General features: G+C 40.3%; 1 protein-coding gene across 3 annotated transcripts in view; it reads left to right on the plus strand.

Annotated features, from left to right (window-relative positions):
- The window catches only part of HOOK1 (hook microtubule tethering protein 1), a 49,395-nt gene extending 26,212 nt beyond the window's left edge, over positions 1-23,183 (plus strand). For 2 of the 3 annotated variants that reach the window (XM_084788132.1, XM_084788134.1), the window contains exons 9-22: positions 129-295; positions 1,661-1,801; positions 2,671-2,872; positions 3,413-3,523; positions 6,289-6,376; positions 6,454-6,514; positions 10,522-10,662; positions 12,660-12,753; positions 14,231-14,265; positions 14,756-14,838; positions 15,358-15,458; positions 16,943-17,044; positions 19,401-19,469; positions 19,996-23,183. In XM_084788132.1, the coding sequence (XP_084644258.1) occupies positions 129-295; positions 1,661-1,801; positions 2,671-2,872; positions 3,413-3,523; positions 6,289-6,376; positions 6,454-6,514; positions 10,522-10,662; positions 12,660-12,753; positions 14,231-14,265; positions 14,756-14,838; positions 15,358-15,458; positions 16,943-17,044; positions 19,401-19,469; positions 19,996-20,166 (1,566 nt within the window). In that variant the 3' untranslated portion in view covers positions 20,167-23,183. The remainder of the gene's footprint in view (positions 1-128; positions 296-1,660; positions 1,802-2,670; positions 2,873-3,412; positions 3,524-6,288; positions 6,377-6,453; positions 6,515-10,521; positions 10,663-12,659; positions 12,754-14,230; positions 14,266-14,755; positions 14,839-15,357; positions 15,459-16,942; positions 17,045-19,400; positions 19,470-19,995) is intronic. The other variant, XM_084788133.1, reaches the window with a different exon arrangement.
- The last annotated feature ends 896 nt before the right edge of the window (positions 23,184-24,079 follow it).

Below are 24,079 nucleotides of genomic sequence, written 5' to 3' on the forward strand. Positions count from 1 at the left end.
TGTCTCAAAAAAACAAAAAAAGAAAAGAAAAAAAAAAAGGTTTCATCTGCTCGACTGCTCATTCCTCAGTGAGAATGCAGAGCTCCCGCGTCTGGGAGGTTGTTTTGCTACTAACGCTTGTTTCTCAGGTGGCTGCACTTCAGGATGAGAAGAGTTCCCTCGTCTCCGAGAATGAGATGATGAGCGAAAAGCTTGACCAGTTGGACGGCTCTTTTGATGACCCGAGCACAGTGGTTGCAAAGAAGTATTTTAATGCACAGCTACAACTGGAGCAGTTACAAGAAGAAAACTACAGGTAGTGCTTTTAGTAGAAATTATTGAGTTTTATTAAACTAATGTTTAAAGTCATAATTTTCAGTATCTGATGATTGAGAATTTTACATGCTTAGGACATTGATTAAAGTACAACTAACAAAAATGCCATTTGGTTTAGGACACTGATTACTCCTAACAAAAATACCAAAGGGAGTAAGTGGTGCGTTCCTCACAGGGTCAGTCAGGTTAACGAGGTAGGATATGTCCATTAAAACAAAGGCATTCATAGGTACAATCCAAATTTTGGCCAGAGGCAGTAAGCGTCATGGGGGTCGCAGAGGCCTTGCAGAGTGTGCTACAATAGAAGTAAATTGTAAATAAAAGGATGCATGCAGCTCTTAAACTAAAAAGTTGCTAACATAGTGCTCTTTAAAATAAACAGCCAAAACTCTTACCTTTAGTAAATGCTGGCTGTTTCTGATGTTTCCCTCCTCTGAGGTAGCAGCTGAGCTTGTGCCAAGACTTGAGAACAGGCATTTTAATTGTTCTTTACACATATTTTTATATCATTTCAAATTTGTAAAATAAAATTGTGAGGACACATGGGACTCCTTCCTGTATGCCTTTATAATTGTCACATAGGTTTTCTTTTTTTTATTTATTGTGTTTCTGTTTTTTCTTTTTAAATAAAGTTCTCTCTGTTTAGCACAGTCAGTATTCATGTAAATATTCAGATTTTTTTTTGCGAGATGCATATTCTTGAGCCCCTTTAAGCATGTGTTTCCTAGAAGCAGCGAACCACGGCGTAACGCTGATCATTAGGAGGGTTTCACTGGCGTGATGTTTCTTTCTAAGCCACAGAGCATTTTCAAATACAATCACTTGCCTCCATTTCTTTATAACTTTTCCCTATTCAGAATTGAATCCAGGGCGTTTCGTTAGCTGACTGCTGCTGAGCAGGTGCTAAGTCTGTTGTTCTCATCTTTATTTTGATGTCCTGCTCTTCCAGATTTGGCCAAGTTGACTTTTGTGTCATTTAAATGTCACCTTTCTTTTAAGTACTTTCTTTCTGACACAGCGATATGCCCACTACTGATTGTCCATAATTTGTCATAATCTGCTAAGAACTAATATTTACTTCCTTAAGTGTTATATGTTTTTAAAAATATAATTATACATTTTTCTTTATCTTTGCCAATTAAAATTTCTGTTAGAGCCAGATATAAATAAAAGGTAAAGTGAAAACTCAGCATTATTTACCTTTCATTTGTGTTTCAATATTAACAGCTAATAGTTACCTTTAAAAAATTTTTCCGCTTCTGTAGGTGAAGTTTAACTGTGTTATACTAACTCTGTATCTCAATGTTAAGGATGGAAAGTATATTGAAAATTGTTTTCTTTCAAGGCTTGAAGCTGCAAAAGACGATTACCGCGCCCACTGTGAGGAGCTTGAAAGGCAGCTGGTGGAGCTGCAGCACAGGAGCGACGAGCTGACGGGCCTCGCCGAGGAGACGCGCGCCCTGCGGGACGAGATGGATGTGCTGAGGTAGGCCTGGCCGCCCGTGCTGCCCAGGTGGGCTGGGTAACCTCATCAGTGACCTCGTTATCTGGACTGTGGTCGTCTTCTCTGTTCATCAAACCGAACTGTGTTTTAAAGATGGAAGGTTCAGTGTTTATCAGGACAGCTTCACATCAGAACCCATAAACCCAAAGTGATACTGTCTTAGAATTTTGTAAATGAAACATTATCACATTTAGGGAAACTAAGTATAGGTAGGAATTATGTCCCCTTCAGTAAGGACTGGCTGAGGTCTAGAGTGTGAGCTGCTGTCTCTGAGCCTTGTTGGGTCGGCCCTCCCTCCCCCTCCCACGTGGGTGCTTGTGACTACACTCAGCCGTCTGGCTGGAGGGAGCACCTTCAGCCGCTGGGCCATCTTGCTAGGCCTCTGTTACTATTTTTATGTGACTTTTTTTTTTCCGTTTTAAATATCCATTTGAAAAGAAATCATTATAGCAGTTAATTTGGACCTGTGTTAAAGTGATTTGATTTTTTTTTGGATCATTTTTGCTTTAGCCCAGTTGGTCAGGTAAATGCAGTTCTAAAGAAAAGTGCTTTGCCAGACAAATTTGTCAGTTGAGTCAACTATGTAAGCATATTGAACACTTACAACTTTGCTAAACTATATACATAGTTTTTCTGGGAACTTAAGATAGCTCTGAATTATTTAATCATGTACAAAATCATGCATTTTAGTACGTTATGTTAAAAATTTGTCTATAGAATTTGAGGTATCTTTATACTTAATGCCTTTATAACAAAAATAATAAACCTGAAATGGCTTTAGGCCTGTCTTAGTTACTGTTTAGAAGTTCATTTTGCAGTTTGAAGAAAGTATGCATGTTTTCTTATTGCAGGGCTACCTCAGACAAAGCCAGCAAACTGGAGTCAACCGTGGAGGTGTATCGTCAGAAGCTGCAGGATCTCAGTGACCTCCGCAAGCAGGTGAAGTCTCTGCAGGAGACAAACATGATGTACATGCACAACACGGTGAGCCTGGAGGAGGAGCTGAAGAAGGCCAATGCGGCGCGCGCACAGCTGGAGACCTACAGGCGCCAGGTGAGGGGCGGCTGCGGATCTAACTGATGGAACACAGCTTCAGGGCTGTGATTGCATTTGCTTTTCTAGAGTGATGCGGGAGGTAAGAAGCCCTGAGTGCTGAGTTGTGCGCTTCTGGGGATTTCTTCTTCTGCAGAGGGATGATTAAAAGACCTGGCTCCTCCCCATTCCTCACCTTCTCCATTGCCTTCCGAGCTCCTCAGGTTTTCTTATTGCGCCTTTATTGTTTGTCAGCGATTTGGGAGTTGAACAAACGCCTAGGCGATGATAGAGACTATAGCTCTGCCCTCAAGGGCTTTGTTGTGCCGTTTATCAAACAACCTAGAGAAATAGTAATAAAGCCTACTTTTAAATATTTTGAATTAAATTAATGCATTAAATTTTATGTGATTCTTATTTTGATGTTTTATTTTTCTAAATACTTTGAATGAGGCATTAATATTAGACATTTTATTTCCAATCAGCTTTCCATTTATTCAACCCTCAAGGCTTATGAGTATCATGAACTATTTTCCTTTACTTTTTTTCCCCCGTCTAAAGGTTCAGGACCTTCACATTAAGCTTTCCTCTGAATCCAAAAGGGCAGACGCACTAGCCTTTGAAATGAAGCGGCTTGAAGAAAAACATGAAGCTTTACTCAAGGAAAAAGAGGTGATCATAAACGTTTGATGAGATGAAAAGTGTCTTTTTTTTTTTAAAGCATTGAATTGCTCTAACCCTAATTCTGAACCCTAAGCATATTTTCTTCTTAGCAATTTTCAGACTTCATGCCTTATATTTAAGTCTTTGATCCCTTTTTATTATGGGCTGATTTTTTTTTTTTTTAATTCTAAAGAGGCTGTGCAAGTTCTTTTTCCCTTTGATGGAGGATTGGTTGACTGTAAAGGCCTGGGTTTATTCACACTATTTGTGGTCCATTCCATCACTCTGTCTATTTTTGCCAGTTCTCTGCTTCTGGTTGCTGTAGCTGTGAGGTGTGACTTGATGTGTTTGTGATGCCCCCATTATGTACTTGGCTCAGGACCCAGAATCTTCTGTGCTTTCATTGGAATTTTAGCTTTTTCCCATTCATTCTTTTGAAAATGTTACCCTTTCTTCCGTGGAGTTTGCCCTGAATCTGAGTAATTTGGAGCGGTTTGGACATCTTAGCAGTGTGCTAGGGTTCCTATGTAGAATATGGATGGAGTATTAGAACTAGACGTTCTGGAAAGTTGTAGGATGAAATTAGTTGCTGTTTTATCCACTAATAGTGAGATTATTGCAAAGAAATGAAAACAAAATACGTACAATACTTAGTAATAAGTTTATCCAAGAAAGTATAAGATATCTGAGATGGAAGTTAGAAAACATTGATAATAAAAATTGAAGATGACAATAATGGAAGAGAAAATCTGCCACGCTCATCCAGTCTTTCCTCAGGCCCTTCAGCTCTTTTCAACAGGGCTAATGAAGCCGCAGTCACAGGCCTCAGTCTTGGTGCGCGTGTTCTGCCGTCTTTAGCTAGTCACTGTCAGCGTATGTAAGCACGCCATGCATACTGCTTCTTTGAATACACTGTTTGCTATCATATTGCTAAGACAGCATGTCTGGCATATGCACGAGACAGGAAAGACACATTTTAGCTTACAGTTCCTGTAGCTTTAGTTCATAATGACCCAGTGGGTCTGTGGTAGCGTTGGACACTGTGAAGGCAGTGACTTTCTGGAGAGGACTGTTCACCTCATGGCAGACAGTTGGCAGAGAGGGCGTACAGGAGGGAAGCAGGACAAGTGCTAAGCCCCAGTGACGCGGGCCCAGCAATCTGACTCCTCCAGCCGAGCTTCAGCTTCTGTTCTTCACCATAAACCATCATCCTGTGAGTTCTCCCAGGAGCAATCCACTCACTGGCTCAGAGCCCCAGTGAGCTGATGACCACTGAAGTGCCACCCGCCAGCCACACCTCTGTGCTTTGCTGACGTTCTAGGCATGTTTTTAGTTCAGTGGAGTTGAAAATTAAAATGAGCCGTCACACAAAGCTTTTAATTTATATCCACAGAATTGAGACACCATTACCATCATCAAATTTGAGAACGTTGTCCTTCCAAAAAGAAATTCTTTAATTATCAAGTACCTTGTGGTCTGGTCCCCTTTCTGTTAGGCTCAGCAGCTATAACTTGAGGTCTGCATTTCCTGGCCTGCCTGGAGTGTGCAGTGACGTGACAGGGTCAGCCATAGTTTACCTCAGGCTTTCTATGCTGTGCTCTCTCTTTTTGAATGATGTCCAGTGTGCTGATACAGCATGTTTCATTTGTCTAGTCATCAGTATATGGATGTTGGGATTTCTCCCACATTGGGCTGTTGTGAATATTGCTGCTGGCTTGTTCACACGTTTTTATATGAGTATTCTTCATTTCTCTGGAGTATACACTAAGAAAAGTGGCACTGTGGCATGTAATCAGTATATTTGATATTTTTTGAGTCCTTGCCAATTTTTTTTCTGTCATTTTGGATTATTTTAATTACTATTTTTGTTATCCTACTGAATGTGAAGTGGTATGTTATTTTTATTCATGTTTCCATAATGACTTTACCAACCTACAAATATGTATACTTTATGGCTGTTTGCCTCTATAGTACTTTTTTTAAAATATAAGATTTATTTATTTATTATTTATATAGTATTTTTTGCTGCATGTGTGCCCACACACCAGAAGAGGGCACTAGATCTCATTGTAGATGGTGAGATCCACCATGTGGTTGCTGGGAATTGAACTCAGGACCTTTGGAAGAGCAAACAGTGCTCTTAAACGCTGAGCCATTTCTCCAGCCCGTATAGTACTTCTTTTAGAAGCGCTCGTACAATCCTTTCCATGTTTTACTTCCATTGTTTGCTTTTATTATGTAAGAGGTTTTTTTTGTTGTTGTTGTTTTGTGTTTTTGTTTTTTACTGCATTCTGGATATTAAGTGTAGTGACAATTTGGAATTTTGCTTCTTTAAAGAACAGAAATATTACGAGAATATAGTTTTGTTTTAATCACAGGTGTAGGGATCTGGGACTGCTGCCGACTGTCCACAGCAGCTGACTATGATTTGCCTGTGCTCTAGCAGAGGCGTGGTGTTACCAGCTGCAGATAGTTTCTGTGGTTATGTGGTATTTGGAATTCTGGGAACTTTTCCAAGGGTAGATAAATGCTAAGGCCCTGAGTAGTAGTGTTGGTGGTTGGTGGTCGTTCAGGGGCTTGGCTGTGGTTTGTCAGTCATGCTCAAAGGAAAGAACTCAGATCCAGGCATCTTTCCCCCTCATCCTTTCTCTCCTGTCTAGTGTTAGGGACAGAAAGCTGCAGGACAAAGGGTGGGGAGAAGAACACACACACCGCGTAGCTGTCGACTGGTTGTTGGGGGAGTTACAGCTGCTGATGAAACAATTCTTTTCCAGCGGCTGATAGAACAGCGAGACACTCTGAAAGAGACCAACGAAGAGCTGCGGTGCTCACAGGCACAGCAAGATCACCTCAACCAAGCTGGTGAGCTAGACAGGGCTAAGTTTGTTTTTCTGATGATTGAAATATTGATGACAGACTAATTGATTTTTGTTACGCAGATGGATCTGCTACAAAGAGTTACGAAAACCTTGCTGCTGAGATCATGCCAGTGGAGTACAGGTAAAGTTGTGCCCACTGACAGCCCGTGCATGCCTGACGGCACAGCTGTTCTCTTCTGCTGCCCCATTTTACATTTGCTCTTCTGTCACAGCTCTAATGTAAGTTTTGTTATTTAATAAAAGTTTATTATCATAGAGCTGAAAACAACTTTAACTTTTTACTCCAACAATTTAAAAAATTATCAGAAGTAAAATTTTATAAACTGGCAGAGAGCAACAGTTTAGTTTTTATGACAAGTCCTGTATTGTATTGAAATAATTTTTCTATTTTTAAAATTCAGAACAACACTTATATATGACATTGATATTCATGTAAATAACAGGTTTGTCAGAAATAGCAGGAAAATTAAACAAAGTACAAATGTAGGCGGTCCCTCTCAGGCCACCTTTTGTCCTGGTGGTTATGTTGATTTAGTTTTAGGCATTTTACGAACCTACTTGTAAAATAGTTCCCTGGCTTTGTCAAGAGTCAGGCTTTATTTATTAAAACTCAGATTATCCCTTGATTAGTTTTATTGCTATATAATCCATCCACTTACAAATGCAGTTAGATGTTTCTCAATGTGTTCATAGAGTTGTCACTATTTTAACACTGTCCCATTGTGGCCATCGCCGTTACATCTGATTTTACAAGGGTTGTCACTACACCCACAAGACCTGCACTCCCAGTAGACGTTGTTCCCGTTCCTAGCACCACCCCAGACCCATCCTCTGGATGACTAGTGCCAGTGGCTTTTATTAATAGTTCATATACAAGGAATATTATAGTAGGTAACTTTTAGGCACTCAAATATTATTTTCAGAATAATATAAAATAATACTGAAATTCCTTTTGGCAAATGTAAACTTTATAGACAAGACTGTTGTTGACACCACAACAATTTAAAAATATGTCAGAGCCGGGCGTGGTGGCGCACGCCTTTAATCCCAGCACTCAGGAAGCAGAGGCAGGTGGATTGCTGTGAGTTCGAGGCCAGCCTGGTCTACAGAGCCATTCCAGGACAGCCAGGGCTACACAGAGAAACCCTGTCTCAAAAAAACAAACAAACAAACAAACAAAAAACCAAAAACAGAAACAAAAACAAACAAACAAACAAACAAAACATCAGAAGCAGAATCCCACAAACTAATGCTTTAAATTAGTAACCTGACTTTTCTTGCTAATTTGTAAAGTTATGAGCTTTGTTATTAAAGGAGAAACTTACTGCCTAAAATTCATATAGCAAAGTTGCTTTACTGTAGAAGTTTAGTAACTCGTTACAAGTCAGAAAAGTATAAGAAGACAAATAAGCAAAATCATTAATAAGCCTATGAGTAGTTGTATAAAGTAGTGTATAAAGTGTATAGTCGTTTTCTTTGTTGGTGAGTTAATCATTATACTAAAATCATTTTTTCAAAGCTGTAGTGCTTAATTTTTAGAGTGATGCTGTTGTCATTTTAAAAAACAAAACTTTAGATTTGTTGAAAGTAATTGCTTTTGGAGTATGAGATTTGGAAAAGAAAGAAAGTGTAAGTTTCCTATTTAATATCAGAATGAAAATTGCATTATAAAAATTGGATTATTAAGAGCACTTTAAAACCTTTATATAAACCATTAACAAAAAATTAAAATATCTGAAGGTACCATGTATGTGTACTCAAAGTATCCTGTGTGCGTGCTGTGCTGCGCCATCCATGTCTCCTCTCCCTTCTCGTTCTCCACCTCTTCCTTCAGCTACTGTTACATAGATTTAAACAGGCAGAGCTTAGTGCTGCGTCTGGCTAGTGTTGCTGAGATGATGTGTTTGGGGCCTGACCACTTGGAATTGGATAACCAATGAGAGGTTCATTCCTGGAGAAGACGGACTCTCTCTCAGCAGCCTGTAATTGCCTGCATCGTGTTGGCTTGGGAGATTTCCTCTTCCAGTTGATGCTGTCATTGTTCAGGTCTTGTTTAAGCAGCCAAAGAGTTGAGATTTCCTGCATGCAGCTTCTCTGACACATACAGATAAACTCCTCAGCAGACATATTCTGGTCCTCTGGCTCTTGGAACCTTCCCAGCACTTCTTCTGCCTTGTTTCCTGAGGCTTAGCTGTAGGAGTGAGTTGTAGATGTATGAGTTAGGGCTGAGCTCCCCACAGTCAGCATTTGATAAGTTCTGGCTTCCTGTAGTGGTCTCCGGCAGCAGCAAACAAAAGTTTCTTGGCTGAGGGGCAAGAGGCCCATGTATCCATGGCAGAGGGATAAGAATTAGCAGTGCAGTTAAGAGGTGAGCATGGTGGCACTCGCTTCTAATCCCAGAGGCAGGAACAGCTGAGTTCTGGGCCAGTCACTCTGTCGAAAAGAAAAGAAAGAAAAAGAATGCAGTTATAAGATGATGCTGATTTGGAGATGTGATAATAGTAGGTTTTGTTGAGTGGGTTTTAAGTCTAATTACCAAAGTATAGGCGCCAGTGTTGTACGTTTCAGGCTGCCTTGCCTTGCTGGTGGTTATGGTACATAAGCACCAAACTGAGTTAGGAGTAACTGCTGGTTACTTTCTTCCTTGGTACGTTTGAGTACTATAAAACCTAGTCCTCATGAAGGACACTTCCAGGTCACATCCTGCTAAATTTCTCTTTAGCCCAACGTGCCTGGTGTCTTCCACAACAGGGACCTACCTTCAACCCCTTGAGAGGCAACCAAGTGCACAGCAATGGCCTGTGTTGTTTTAGAAGTCTCCTAGATGCCTCTGACCAACCACTAGAGAGGAGGCTTCTCATATCTACACTAGAGTAGTGTGTGTGTGTGTGTGTGTGTGTGTGTGTGTTAGGCTTTGGTTTTTGCTACTTGGCATAACTTCATTAGCAGTTGTTTTCCCACCTGAAAATATCTTTAGTGTATTCCTTCCTCCCTCCCTCCCTCCCCAACGTCTCTCTCAGAACTGTACTATTCTGTTCCTTCCGACTTTTTTCCCTCCTGACTCAGATGGAAACTCAAGCTTGAGTCTCCTCTGTTTGTCCACACCTTGTCTTGTGTACACCGACGCTCCAAGAACTCCCGTCCCCAAGGGCCATCCCCTGGCTGAGCTGGTCCGTGCACTCCACCCCAGCACCTCTGTCCTGCTGTCCCTCTCGACTTTGTGCCTCCACGTTCCCTTTGCTTTGCAGGTTTCTGTGGTTGTTCCAGGTTGCTACCCCTGAGATACAGAGCCGGAATCATAGCAAAGAGAAATGGAGCATTTGTGTGTCGGGGTCTGGGCTACCTTAGTGTATTTTCTCCTTTTGTTTATCTGCTAATTTTATCATTCCACTTTTCTTTACAGCTGAATAATTTCATAAAGTTAAAAATAAACCACTCTTTGGCATATGCCCAAAGCACTGAACATCACAATACCTAAGAAATAAAAACAACAAAATGTCTTTCAGCTGAAAATGTGGTACATATACGCAAAAGTACTTAAAAGAAAAAATATGTAGAGACTAAAGATTATAAGAACGTATTTAAAATTTTTAGGCAAACTTTTTCTTACATTTAGTTGGTTTGATTATATACATCCTAAGAGAATACTACTTTTCCTGACATGCTAAAATTTAAAAGGGAAGTCATATTGTTTAGGGGCTTGCATAATTGTTTAATGGTGTATCTCATGATCATATACTGTTAACCCTGAACCATTTACTTTTGAAGTGTGACCTTGCAGAACATATAATGTTTCTTTTAAAACTTTCAGAAGTTTTGATCATATTTTAAAATTAGAGCTATTGAGTAGATATGAGTTCTGTTAAAATAATGTGGTGGTTCCAGTGAGATAACTTAGTGGGTTAAGGTGCTTGCTGACAACCCTTATCTGCCTGGGTCTGCATGGTGAGGGAGGGAGCTGACTTCACAAGTTGCCCTCTGACATTTACGTGGATACCCTGGAATGTACCAACACACGTACAAACACATATACATACTTATATACACAGAATTAGTAAATGTAGTGACAATTTGAAAAGAATATTGTGAATTTTATTTTTTAAAAACGAAATTGCTTTTCAACACTAGAGAGGTGTTCATTCGCCTGCAGCATGAGAACAAAATGCTTCGGCTGCAGCAGGAAGGGGCGGAAAACGAGCGCGTGGAGCAGCTGCAGGGCCAGCTGGAGCAGGAGCACCGCAGGGTGAACGAGCTGGAGACGGAGCAAAGGTGACCACTGCCCTTAGGTGTCATGTGACCCAGGAGCAAAAGTGACCACTACCTATAGATGTCATGTGACCCAGGAACAAAGGTGACCACTGCCCTTACATGTCATGTGACCCAGGAGCAAAGGTGACCACTGCCCTTAGATGTCATGTGACCCAGGAGCAAAGGTGACCATAGCCCTTAGATGTCATGTGACCCAGGAGCAAAGGTGACCACTGCCCTTAGATGTCATGTGACCCAGGAGCAAAGGTGACCACTGCCCTTAGATGTCATGTGACCCAGGAGCAAAGGTGACCACTGCCCTTAGATGTCATGTGACCCAGGAGCAAAGGTGACCACTGCCCTTAGATGTCATGTGACCCAGGAGCAAAGGTGACCACTGCCCTTAGATGTCATGTGACCCGACCACGCAAAAGTTGAAGCAGCACTGTGGTCTGAATAGAGACCCAGGCAGATGTTCCTCACCACTGTAATCCTTCCTCCATGAAGGAAGCCAAGGGACTTAGTTTACCAGTCTCATAAAATATGTGAATGGTGTTTATCTTAAAAGCTTGGTTAGCCAGGCTATTTATTTTATATTATTTTCACTATTCTTACCACCAAAACAAATGATTTAAATTATGGTTTGACAGCTACTACAGTTGGGTGTATAGATAGGACACAGATTTTATAGTCAAGTTTTTAAAGTTCTTAAGCTGAAGTTTTATTTAATTTCAGTAGTATATGAAACAACACAAACGAAAATTTAAATTTTTAAGTAGAATAAGATATTTTGCTGGGCGTGGTGGCGCATGTTTGTTGTAATCCCAGTACTAGGGAGACAGAGGTAGGTGGATCTCTGTGAGTTCAAGGCCAGTCTCATCTATAGAGTTAGTCCAGGGCAGCCAAGGCTACACAGAGAAACCTTGTCTCAAAAAAAAAAAAGGTATTTTTATGTTGGTGAGCTTAAATTCTCATTAAAAATTCACTTATGTTTAAAAAATATTGGTCATTCTGTAATCTTGGATATGGAAATAGCATTTTAGTGGTAAGATACACATGACAGTAGAAACCCTGCAATGCTTAAACGTAGGCTTTGTGTGTGGTCAATTAGAATTCTACTTCTGCTTAGTTCACTATTTCTTAAATTCGAGTTACTTAAATTCAGACTGTTCAGCTGTAGCTACAGGGAGAATTTAGGCAGTGTATTTGCAGCAAATAGTGTGTTTAAAACTTTGCATAATCATAAACTTACATAAAAAATACTTAAAGCTGACTTCTATGAACTTCCTGTCAGAATCTTCATTAGTACCCTCCCTTCTATGCTTTAAACTAGTTTTTTCAGTGTTAAGAGACTGAAGCACAGGCCTCCTACATGGCAGGCAGGCAAGCGTTCTGCTGAGCTGTCTTCACTCTCATAAGGAACAATTACATGCAAGCACTGTTAGGGACCGTTCAGTTAAATCCGCATTGTGAATTAGTAACTGTGAGTCTATCTTTCCCATAGATAGGGACGTGGGGATAGAGAGGGTCAGGAACTTACTGAAGTTAACTAGTCAGCTTGTAAGCTCCGGACACTACATTGAAAGCATCTGTCCCTCTGCCTGCTGAGTGTCTTCTGATGTATAACTCATCAATAAGATACTCACTGTAGAGACAGGTGTAGCTGGATTTGCTTATCCAGCTTTTACCAGATCTAAAAGGGACCACTGGGGTTGTATTCTGTGAGTAAAACGGTCCATTTGACCTTTCTGCAGAGACTTGACTATTGCTGTCTTGCAAATGCTGGACATGCTAGGTTTCAGCTCTTAGCGCACTAATAAAGATAGATGCATGGGAGAGGACGTTCAGCATGTTCACAAACATGCATCGAAAGGGGAGTTCTTTCTAAGCTATTTCCTCAGAAGTAACATCTTGTCACCGGTTTGGGCTAGCATTCCCATTAAATGCACAAATGCACTTTTATAGATCCCTAACTGCTTGGACTTAGAGTATGTAAATACCAACTCATATCGCAATAGGTTGAGCAAAGAGCGCATCAGAGAACTACAGCAGCAAATCGAGGACCTCCAGAAGTCGTTACAAGAACAGGGCTCCAAGTCTGAAGGTGAAAGTGTGAGTAACAAAGTCCATAACTTGTATGTTTATTCCCTAATTTCTGCTACATGTTTATCTGCATTTGAAATGTTGCCCTTCTCATTAAGGGTACCTTCAAAAATACCGTATATATCTGTATAACAGATGCAGTGATTTTGCCAACTTGAAGTCTAATAAATTATTTATACATATCATAAGGTGATTTCTATCTGTCCTGCTCAGCATCTATACTTAAGTTCTCTCTAAGTCTTGGCTTAAGAGAGTGGTACACTTGGAGGCCTAACGAACCTATTGGGATTTCACCAAGGTTGGCCTGAGAAAATGCGAAATGAGAGTAATCATTCAGAATTGAAGAATCTTCCTCATAGCAAAGTAGAGAATGAAACAAGTGATTTCAACTAAAAGGTCATTCAAGAAATCACAACGTGTGGAGGACTTTACTTTTGAAGACCTCACCCCTCTGGCACGCCGTCTCAAGGCCTTCCAGACAGTGTGGGCTGAGAGGGAGATTTAATATGAATTTTGACATATTTATCAGTTTTTCTATAGTTTACCCATATTTGTGGAAGAAACAAGTTGAGAGGGATGTAGGTGATTAAAACAAAAGTAGACCGGGATGTGTTAGCAGATAGCAGCTGATAGAAAATACTGGTTGGGGAGGAAGCTGCAAAGGAAGGAGAGCTGGAAGACATACTGCGAGGGCTGCGTTTCCTTTCTGTCTTTTGCATACTTTATATGGTTTTCTCTTTCTTCCCTGGGGACTTGGAACATAGAAGTCATCTCATGCATGGCGGCATCTCATATGCGCATATATACGGTATTGTACCCTCTTTAATACAGATATCGCTAAGCCGAGTTAGGTAATACTTTTAAGATGGCACCTGTTTGGGGAGCTGCATTTTGGGTTGTAGTGTTTTAAAGATTAATTACTTCATCTTTTGTTTTTAACTTATTAGTGTCCACATTATCAGATTCTGTATTTTAATGTAAATGCAGAACTGCTGTTATTACTTAAAGTACTACTTTTAAAAGAGGAAACTTGATATTTATAGTTTGTTTTTAACAATAATCCAGTTACTGTTGATATTAAAGTGCTTTTATTTGTAATTATAAAGTTTTATAAGATAAATAGTAAAATTTGCATTTTTCAATAGTTATGATTTAGATACTGAAATGTTTGATACTCCTCAATATATCACATTCAGCTTGGATTTGCTGTTTTTCTTCAAGTTCAATTTTTACTATGTTCAAAAATATGCAGAATTTTCCTTTGTTATTGTTTTTTACTTTAGTTCCTATTCTTATTTTCTTTTCCTTTTGATATAGAAATTATACCTAAAATTTTAGGTTTTAGAAACTGTGCTGTTACAAGTACATGTTTTGAAGACTATTTTTGCCTAATACACCTTTAAAAAGGGTGAAGAGATTTAGATGTTTGGGCAGTTTACCCTTCAAAAGTGAGTCATCTTAACAGCACCTATTTTTAATTTTATAGTCCAGCAAACTAAAGCAGAAGTTGGAAGCTCATATGTAAGTAAAATTGATGTTTCATTTCAAAGGGGAAAGGTGATAGAAGCTTCTGGGGAAAAAATGCCCTTTTCTGACTTGGTGAATGAATGCACAGGCTTTGGTGTTCCCAGACTACTTCGCCACTGCTACCAAAATGAAAGAAAACATGTTCAACTGGTCATGTCTGGCAGTGCCTGCATTTGTAAAATAGTGTCTGACACATTTACGCAAGCAGACATTTACTGCCTTGATGGTGTGGCACTATACAGCCCCTCTATATAAAGAGGGACTGAGGGAAAGGCAAAGGGTTTTGGAATGCACCAGGCAGGCATCAGGCTCATTAACATCCTCACTGCAGTTCCTGTAGTTAGGGAGGCATGTTCCCACTTCACCTGTGGGGAACTGATGGGCAGACAGATTCTTGCCCCAAGTCCGGATGTGACTGTGGCGAAGACCAGTTTCCATCCTTAGGTCTGTTTGACACCAAGCTCCATGCTTTCTCACTACTCAGGGAAAAACTAACTGAAGTCCATGAAGAGCTACAGAAGAAACAGGAACTCATTGCAGACCTTCAGCCAGATATAAGTCAGAATGGTAAGTGCTGGTGAAATCTGGGTCACTCCTCAGAGTCAGCCCTGCTGCTGAAGGACATGCAGTGTGCGGTGTGCATGCTGCGCAAGAGCCATGCTAACTCCTAATGCTGAGTTCATTCGCATATGATATAACTTTAATAAGACGAACTGATTGATATAAAGGAGTATCAAACATAATTCTAGTCAAGTTAATACTATAAAATACGAGTTAAGTAATTTCAGGCTGGGTTAAAATAAACTTCAGAACAAGAGTAGTGTCTTATTTCATGTTAACAATATGCTTCATTTCCATAATGCTTGCTAGAAAGGACAGACACAGCTAGATTATAGACAGTGATTAAGATTATGTTGCTGTACTTCAGAAGTTTTAAATAAGAGTAAGTGACAGAGAGGAAATTAAAAGCTTTCCTTGGAAATTCTCTTACCAGTCATGGAAATGAGTTTGATAAATGCAATTTTTGTGTGCACATCAAGTGTTTTAAATATGTGGTAATTGGTTTGATTTTATTCTCACAAATAGCCCAAACGATCAGTGAACTTGAAGCTGCTCTTCAGAAGAAAGATGAAGACATGAAAGCGATGGAGGAGAGATATAAAATGTACTTAGAGAAGGCCAGAAATGTGAGTGGCTCACGCGCTCAGCCAGTCCCTGGAGCCTCCCTAGTTCTGACTGCATTGCCGGTCTGTCTGAACCCAGTCACTTTGCTGTCCTCTGCCTGTGCTTTGCCTGTCAGGTTTGTGACAGCTTCTAAGTGAGTCTTGTACACTTAGGCTCACTCTTAGTGTCAGGTAATGATGACATTAGTGACAGCTTCAGCATCAGCCACTGAGGGTCTCAGCACATTGGCTGAGAATAAAGTTTACTAGAATATTAGCAAAATGAACAGAATTATTTACCTTTTGGGGGAGACAGTCTCTTGGAATGTACCCAGTTAGCTTAATGTTATACTTTACAGATTTAAACTCTAACCTGACATTCACCAGACTAAGTTTTTTCTTTTCTGTAGTATGTACTTTAGCTCAGGTCTATGTATGGTTTTCGTTGTCTTATCTTCATATAAATATTCTCTCAGAATGTTAATACATTCTTTTCTATTTAGAACATTAAGGGATTTCATGGTGGTGCAACTTTAAAATAATAGTAGTACGTTTATTTGTCTTAATGTTTAGCTTCCGAATGTTTACCAGTAAGATGTCAATGTGAGCTGTAGCAAAAGTTGAACCCCAGATCTCCAGGCTTCAGATGCTGGATGCTTCCGTCCTGATTGAAGTGTGTCTAGTCATGAGTGGAGGGGGCTCTGATGTGCAGTCTCTGGGTTCTAACACTGGAGGCCCAGGTTTCCTTAACACTGTCAAACTAGCAAATGAGGAGAGACAGTATAAACCTCAGAGGAAACATAATAAGTCAGGTCTAAAAGTAGCAAAACTTAGTGGCAAGAGCTCACATGTAACCACAGTGAGCATCTAAGAAGACTAAAGCATATAACATAGCTGTTTCAGAAATAAAAAGCAAATAGATTTGATGAACACGCAGGACCTGAATTTAATTTACAGTACCCACCTGCTGGCTCACAGCCACCTGCAACTCCAGTTCTATGGAATCAGATGACCTCTTCTGGCCTGTGTGGGCACAAAGCAGACACATGGTGTACATATGCACATGTAGGCAGATGCCTGGAAATGAGGTCAGGAAGGCAGGGTGAGCCCTTCCCTCCGGGGTTGCCTTTTATTTGGACTGAGGTGGGACACAGAAGCTTCTGGGCAGAGATATGGCATGATCTGATTTACATTGTTGTGGGGTCCTGACAGGGCACCACCTGATCACCTTGAAAAATAGCCTTCACACAAAATAAGCCAATAAATCTATTTCTAAAAAGCTAAACAAACCTTAGTGTTCAAAGTTTAAATAACAAAAAGTTGAAGTAGATGTCATTGAATATGTATAAGAGGAATTTGGTTTGGTGTTGTGTTCCCCCTTCCTTTTTCTTTGTTCTTTAAATTGTAAACAAATTCCTAATGACTTCATGGATTATCCATTATAAGACATGTTCTTACATGTTCCACACTTATAAAGAAAGTGGACATAACTTTTTTTCTTTATGCAGGTAATAAAAACCTTAGATCCCAAATTAAATCCAGCATCAGCAGAAATAATGTTACTTAGAAAGCAGCTGGCGGAGAAGGAAAGAAGAATTGAGATCCTAGAGGTAAAGCCTCCACACCCGCTCGCCCTCGCCCCTCCGTTTGCTGGCCATGGTCGGCTTTCATAAAACCCTTATTACTCGTGATGTGATCCTGCTAACTGGTTGAGGGCTTAGCTTTTTTAAGAATTTTTTTCTTACACAATTTTTATGAAGTCAGGTGAGTGTGGACTTGTACAATTTTATGTTAGATTCCTTAATTGCTTTATTACTTTCTTTCTTAAAACGTTTTATAGGACTACTATTTTCCACAGAGTGGTAAGAGACACTGCTGTTTTTGCAATGGATACTGCTTTACACCGTATTCTTACCTGTAGAGGCCAGGCTTCCCATAAACTATGATTGGTTTTTTCACATAACTAGAACACAGTCTGTTCACATACCCTTGACCTTGTATGATTTCCCACAAAGTAAGTATGAGCTCTGAGGGAATTATTTTCACTCAAAGTTTTTAACACCTTTTCTGCATCCAGAATATATATACCAGGCTGATGTGTGCCTGCTCTCAGCGTTTGTCCACACAGTGCCATGTGTGTAAAGTGCACAGGGAAGGTGCATGTCTGAAGAAATGTGTTGATTTTTCAAGCTCTAACTCAGATGTCCCCTCTCTTCCTTTATAAAATGTTTCCTGTAATTACACAAAAGAAGCTCTCACCATGTATGAGTTCCAGTTGACTGAAATCCTCTTGCATTCCACAGCAGAATTCCAATTTATATTTTATCTTTGGGTTATATGTTGAAGTACCTTGAGGATGAAGTGGTCTGCCTTGCATTTCTGCAGCCCCAGCACTAAGTGTTTTCCACGTCACATGCCGGGCTTGCAGCTTTATTGGTAACTTCTTAGCCTTCATCTTTCTTGTTTGATTCTTGGCCTCAATTTGTCCAAAATAATAAGACTTTACTTTATCTTTGAAATTTTAGCTTTTCAAGTGTGTTGACCATTCCCTTTACAGAGGAAGCCAGTGCACAGCATTGCTGATGTTCAAAGTGTGTTCCAAAATGAGCAAATGCAAATGGTGGCCCTCCCTGGGGGGCTCTGAGCGGAAGCCTCCACTGACTCAGCACATGGTGTTGTTGTTAAGCTATCAGTGTTGTCTAATAAGCACCCCACTTGCTGGGCTCCACCTGTTGTTATTTACCAGTGTGACCTCATAATGCTTATTGCCAGGCCTGTAGTAGTTATTACGGCAGTGTTTTCTAACCTGCTGGCAATCAGTCAAGACAGACACCTATTATATTTTACAATAGCCTTAGTTAACCCGGGGCAAGGCACATGTTAATCCCCTAAACTACTTCCCATAGTGGGGCAGGCATCCCATACCTGCCCCAATCCTGTGCCATCTGGTTCTAACAATTTCTATCAAGCTACCTCCCATCCATAATCCCATACACTTGCTAATGCTCTTCATCTGGGCCAGATCTCCATCGGCCACATGCTTCCCCTCCACCTAACCCATGATGGCCATGTGCTTCCCCTCCACCTAATCCATGATGGCCACGTGCTTCCCCTCCATCTAACCCATGATGGCCACGTGCTTCCCCTCCATCTAACCCATGATGGCCTGCTTCTCCCTCTTCTCACTCCTCCTCTGGTCTGGTCTCTCTTCCCACGATTCTCTCTGTCTCCCTCAGCCCTAGAACCTTAGCCACGCCTATCCCATTTGCCCTGCCCTGGGTGATGGCCTTTGATTAATTAGCATCAAAATACATCAAACCACCCCCCAACAATGATTATTCATCCCTTGTTCATAAGAAGAAAGAGTTGAATTGTAGGGCTGTTCTCCAAGTGTTTGGCCCAGCATTCTTTCTGTACTGTAAGCATGTTTCTTGGGTAAGACACAGGCATTAAGTATTACTTATTTTTTATGTGCATCATCTATATCTGGTGCACATCGGAATACAGAACTGACTCTTAGAATAATAAAAGTACTTCAGTTTGTACAGTGGTGTGCATACAGTGGTGAACAGGCTGCCAAGAACTAACAGGAAAAAGCTGTGCTAGGTGCCCAGCACTGTGTTTGCTTCATCCTTTTTCCTTAGTTCAACTCCTCCTCAGGTACAGCACCGTGTTGACGTTTCTGCCAGTTGCTTTTGTCTCAGGTCACTGGAATTGGTAGCACAGGAATCTCTCACTAAGGATGTGTGTATGTCTTTAATTGCTATTTCTAAGTAACATTTCTAATATGAAGATTACTCACATTTTTTGCCTTTCCTAAAGATGTTTTTACTAATTTGTGTACCTCACAAATGCATTTTTTTTCTATTCTCCCAGCAGTGAGCTAGCAAAGAAATGATTTTGTTTTCAGTAATTTGGGGCAATTTCTGATATTTTAATTGTCTTATTCATTATTTTCTTTTTCAGAGTGAATGTAAAGTAGCAAAATTCAGGGATTATGAGGAAAAACTCATTGTTTCTGCCTGGTATAACAAGGTGTGTTGAGTTTCAGTGTTGAGTGGGTTTAAGCCCTGTTGATCACTTCCTTGACAAGATTAATAGAAGGAAATGTTGAATATCAGTGCAGCACAGCTGTGTCAGGAGCGCTTGTGATGGAGCGATACCTTCCCTCGTCAGAAAACCAGGAGTGTAAACTAGGGCGAACTTTTTCCATGTAGTGCTGTATCCAGCTGCCACCTTGAGATGTGTTTATGTAAGCTCTTCTGTGTGCTGTCTGCTCATGGTTGGTACAGTGTGGTTCTCACACACAGAATTGCTTTGGATTTTTTTTCCTTGTTATAACTAATCTTAGTTCTGGCATGCTGTTTTAGGCTGCTGTTTCAATGATGTTAAGTTTAGTGGACTAAAAGAGACATTGAATCTTCCCAGTGTTGTCAGACATAGGAGAATCAGCTTTTGAATGCTTAATTTTTTTCTTAGCCGATCAGGAAGTCGTTAGCCTGCTAGGATGGCTATAATAACATTGCGTTTTGCTTGCTGTTTCTATCTGTTCTTCATTCAGAGCCTGGCGTATCAGAAACTGGGCATGGAGTCTCGGCTGGTTAGTGGTGCTGGTGCTTGCAAAGACAGCAGTGTGGGTGGTCCTGCTCGGTCCTTCTTAGCACAGCAGCGGCATATCACCACCACCCGAAGAAATCTCTCTGTGAAAGTTCCAGGCTCAGCAGCTGACTAGTCTGTGAAGCAAACACAAACGAAGTGCCTCAAAATGTTTTGTACCCCGGAAAACTACCAGATGGAAAACAAAGGTTAAGATGCTTGGTAGCAGCTAGTTTTGTTTTGATTTTATTTTGAGACAGGGTCTCATATACCCCAAACTGGCATTGAATTCACGGTGTATTCAACGATGGCCTTGACCATCCAGTCAGTGCTTCCCTCCCTTTCTGCACGGTGGCCTAAGAGCGGTGTCCTGCCATATCGGGTTGATGCGGTTCTGAGGATCAGAATCAGACACTCTACCAGCTGAGTTACACCCCCAACCTTGATATCAACTGTATTTAGATCAAAATATATCAAGCTAACACTTCCAGTTTACTCTGAAAACAAAACACAGAATCAGCACTTGTCCCTGAGCAGTGCATTTGAGTAGTTGAAAATGTGATGAAGCTAATAGTTGTCTTGAGATGGCATCATGTGAGAGAACCACATATTTCAGTTTTATGTTTTTAGTAGTAACATCAAGTCAGTTAATTTGCAAAAAGTAATGAGTAGCTTGTCATTTAGAAATATATCTAGATTTGCTTTATGGAAAGCGGTCTCCAGTTAACCTGGTAGGTACAAAGCTTTCCTCTGCTTGCTAACTCTGCCCTCCGGAGGGTGCTGTGTGGTGCGGTGAAGGGCTGGGCCTTGGAGGACTGCTGCTGAGTGACTGTGCCCTGTAGAAGGGCAGCTTCTCTGGGGTGCATCTCAGTTAGATCATATCCTGCTGTCAATGCAGACCTCAGAGGGTGGGACTGAAGTGTTAAGGTGGGAATTGATATCTGTAGGAGGTGCCTTTCTCATGAAAAGCAAGCTAGAATACATTTTGAAATACGCACATGCTTTTAAGCATGATGTTATTGTCGACTTTGCGTTCTAAGAAAGGGTAGATCGTGTCTAATTTTGCGTCTTTATTTAAAAGAAACACAGTGGTGAAACAGCTTGCAACCAGTTCTGTTTCACCTTGCCTCTAAGAAACACCTACAGCTGTATTTGTAGCATTCAGTTCATTTTTGCCCACATTTTTTTCCCCAGAGGTGTTAGTTACTTTCTAATTTGGGGTCACTTTTTAAAGTCACAACTTTTCGGTTATTAGTTGTTAAATCAGTATTGTTTAATGTAGGTAGCCACAAGTTGTTCACTCTGTGTCAGTCACATTTTCAACACTTAGAAGCCACATGTTTGTCATTCTTGAGAATTGCTGTGCAATATGTCACAGGAAGTGTTCAAATTTTTAGTAACTTGAAAAAATTCTTTGATCCTTAGACTACAAAAGTAAGAAGTGTCGCATCCATTTCAGACCTAGGGAGGATTCAGATAGGAACAAGAGGGCAGCGAACACAAGTGTTGCGTCATTGTGTCTACCCTGAACATTAGCAGGCGGCCATGAAGGAGTGGACCTGTGCCTGCACGATCTTTGTTGGGTCAGCTTCTTAGCTCTGCCTTCAGAGTATGAAAGAAGGGATCTGCAACATGTAAACAAAGTGGGTGTGGGGTGGCTGGTGGACTGTCGAGCTGTGGTCTACATTAGTCTTTGTCCTTCATAAAAATGAGTATTCAGTTTGCAGTGTTAACTCATTTAGATAATTGCCTTTAAATCCTTGCCCAGTAATTTTTCAGTCATTTAAAATACAAGAGTTTCACAATGATTTGGGATTTTTGAGGTTAGTGACATCTGTCAGGATGTTTTGTTTTTATCAGGGTTTGTTCTGTTGACTACCTCTTGGATTTTGATGGTTCTTTGTCTGTGCATTTTACACTGTTGGTTTGCAGTTTTGTATGTACTTATGGTGTCTGCTTGCCTGTATCTTTTAGTGAAATAACACTTTGAAAGTACCTCGCATGCTACTTAAATTTTTCTAAAAATTCTGGCATTTGGTATATTTTTGTCAACGAAGACATTGATGTTAGCATTTGTATTTGCTTATAATTGAGAATTTGCAAGTTCCCTTTTAATGGAACTTACTGTAAAACATCAATTTCAATAAATTTATGTTTCCAGTGCAATTGCTCATAAATCTCTAAGTAATCAATGTAGCATAACTAAAGACATAAGGATAGATTCTTTTCTTAATTTAAAAATGCAACTTTTCTGATTTTTCTAGCTTTAAGTAGAATTTTGAATAATGTTTCATATGTGTTTAGACAAAACTAAAGTTCTATGTAATGGAGATTAATCACAGAAATTCAGGCAGTGATCACGGTGCGATGTTCTCCTCGTGTGGTTTATGCATTGAGACTGGCGCCCTGTGAGGTAGAACACATGCGTGTTTCTTCTGGAACCACGATTTCTGCACATGTGCTACAAGGAACACTGAACGCATCAACATGGAATTGACAAGAAATTTATGTCCCGGTGACTCTAAAGCCAGAAATGATGTTGAATTCAAGTGGTTGTCCTTGGAGCGCTACTCCTTTCTCCTTTTAGATATAATTATGACAGTGATGTTTATTTTGGGATTAACTTAATGTATTTGAAGTTTATTTTTTCAATGATTAAGACTGAAGATTTTGTGTAAATGAAAAATGTCTTGCGTAGCATCTGTTAGCTGAATATTCCTTAGTAACATCTGGTCTTTGATGACTGGGTGTTAAACACTTCATAGCCACACGCAGTTCTGTGAAATGGTACATCTGGCCTGTGGGAGTGATGGTGGTTTAGGCCAGAGTAGTGTCATTTTGTGTAAAAATGAATGTATAAGGCTTGTTATACATACATTCTTACTATGATCCTGCACAGAAATAGTTTGGACGTTTTTAAAGCACAAATCATCAGAGGAAATAGTGTGTAGTTCTTAAAGTTGACGTTTCAGTGCAATGTTTGGTTTATAAAATGGTCCTGTCTATTTTCTATGGCAAATGCTGTCACACTTGAAAAATAGAAGAAGCAATATCTGATTTATTTTTGTAAGTATTTAGAATGTTATTTTAAATAAATAATTGTCAAAATAATTGTGAAATGTTTTAAGTGAATAAACTTCTGCTTCTGTATCAGCTCGCTGTGCTGTTTTCAGTGGCTACAAATCCATGTTTGTTTCCCATTTGAGTAAAGGACTAAGCTCACTTAAATTGGTAAACAAATTACACAAACTTTCTCTTGTGTGTGTGAAAACATGCATGAAAGTGATTTTGTGTGCCTTGTCTCTAGCTTCACAGCAGAATGCAGGTGTCTTTTGTTACCGTGGACGCAGAACATTCCTAGGCAGGTGATTTCAGGTCTACTGAGGGCTAGCCTCACTATCTGTTCTTGAATTATCCTTTTGTTAATCTAGTTTCCTTAATAATCCTTGGTCACGGGCTTCACAACTTTTCTCCTTGTGACTAGGTAGCAGGACCATGTAAGTTGTGGCTGACTGGATGTGAGTAATACTGAGCATGTGTATGGAGCTCAGGACCGTGCACCCCCTAGCCCTGTCCCCCACAGCCTCATGGGACCTGGAAATCACATTTGAACTTCTCAGCTGTCAGCGTCTAGCCCACAATTCCCCATGCACAGCTATGTTACATTTTATTCTTTGTCTACCACCCTAGCCATGCCGAGCCTGTGGATGTTATCTCCAGTTGTGCATGGGTTTTAGAAAAGCACAGGTGTCCTGTGTTCTGGAAACCATTAGCTCTGCTGCTGCTGCTGCTAACACGTCAATAAATGTGTCACGGTTACATAACTATTCAGATGTTCGACGTATAAAAGGAAAGGGGTGGGGGACAAAGCGGAAGGCCTGCCTCATTTTAGGTAGATGCCCAGGGTACCTCCCAAGCTCTATTTGAGCTCCTAACCTCTCAACTGAGGAATATTGTGGTGACCTACCTAAAGGAAAATCATTCTGTTTCTGATTCATTAAGAATGATGTCTTGGCTGATGCAGTGCCACTAACTGTACTGTTTAAGTG

Source organism: Acomys minous, assembly GCF_964271855.1.
Source record: "Acomys minous genome assembly, chromosome: 1".
In the NCBI taxonomy this organism is placed as follows: Eukaryota; Metazoa; Chordata; class Mammalia; order Rodentia; family Muridae; genus Acomys; species Acomys minous.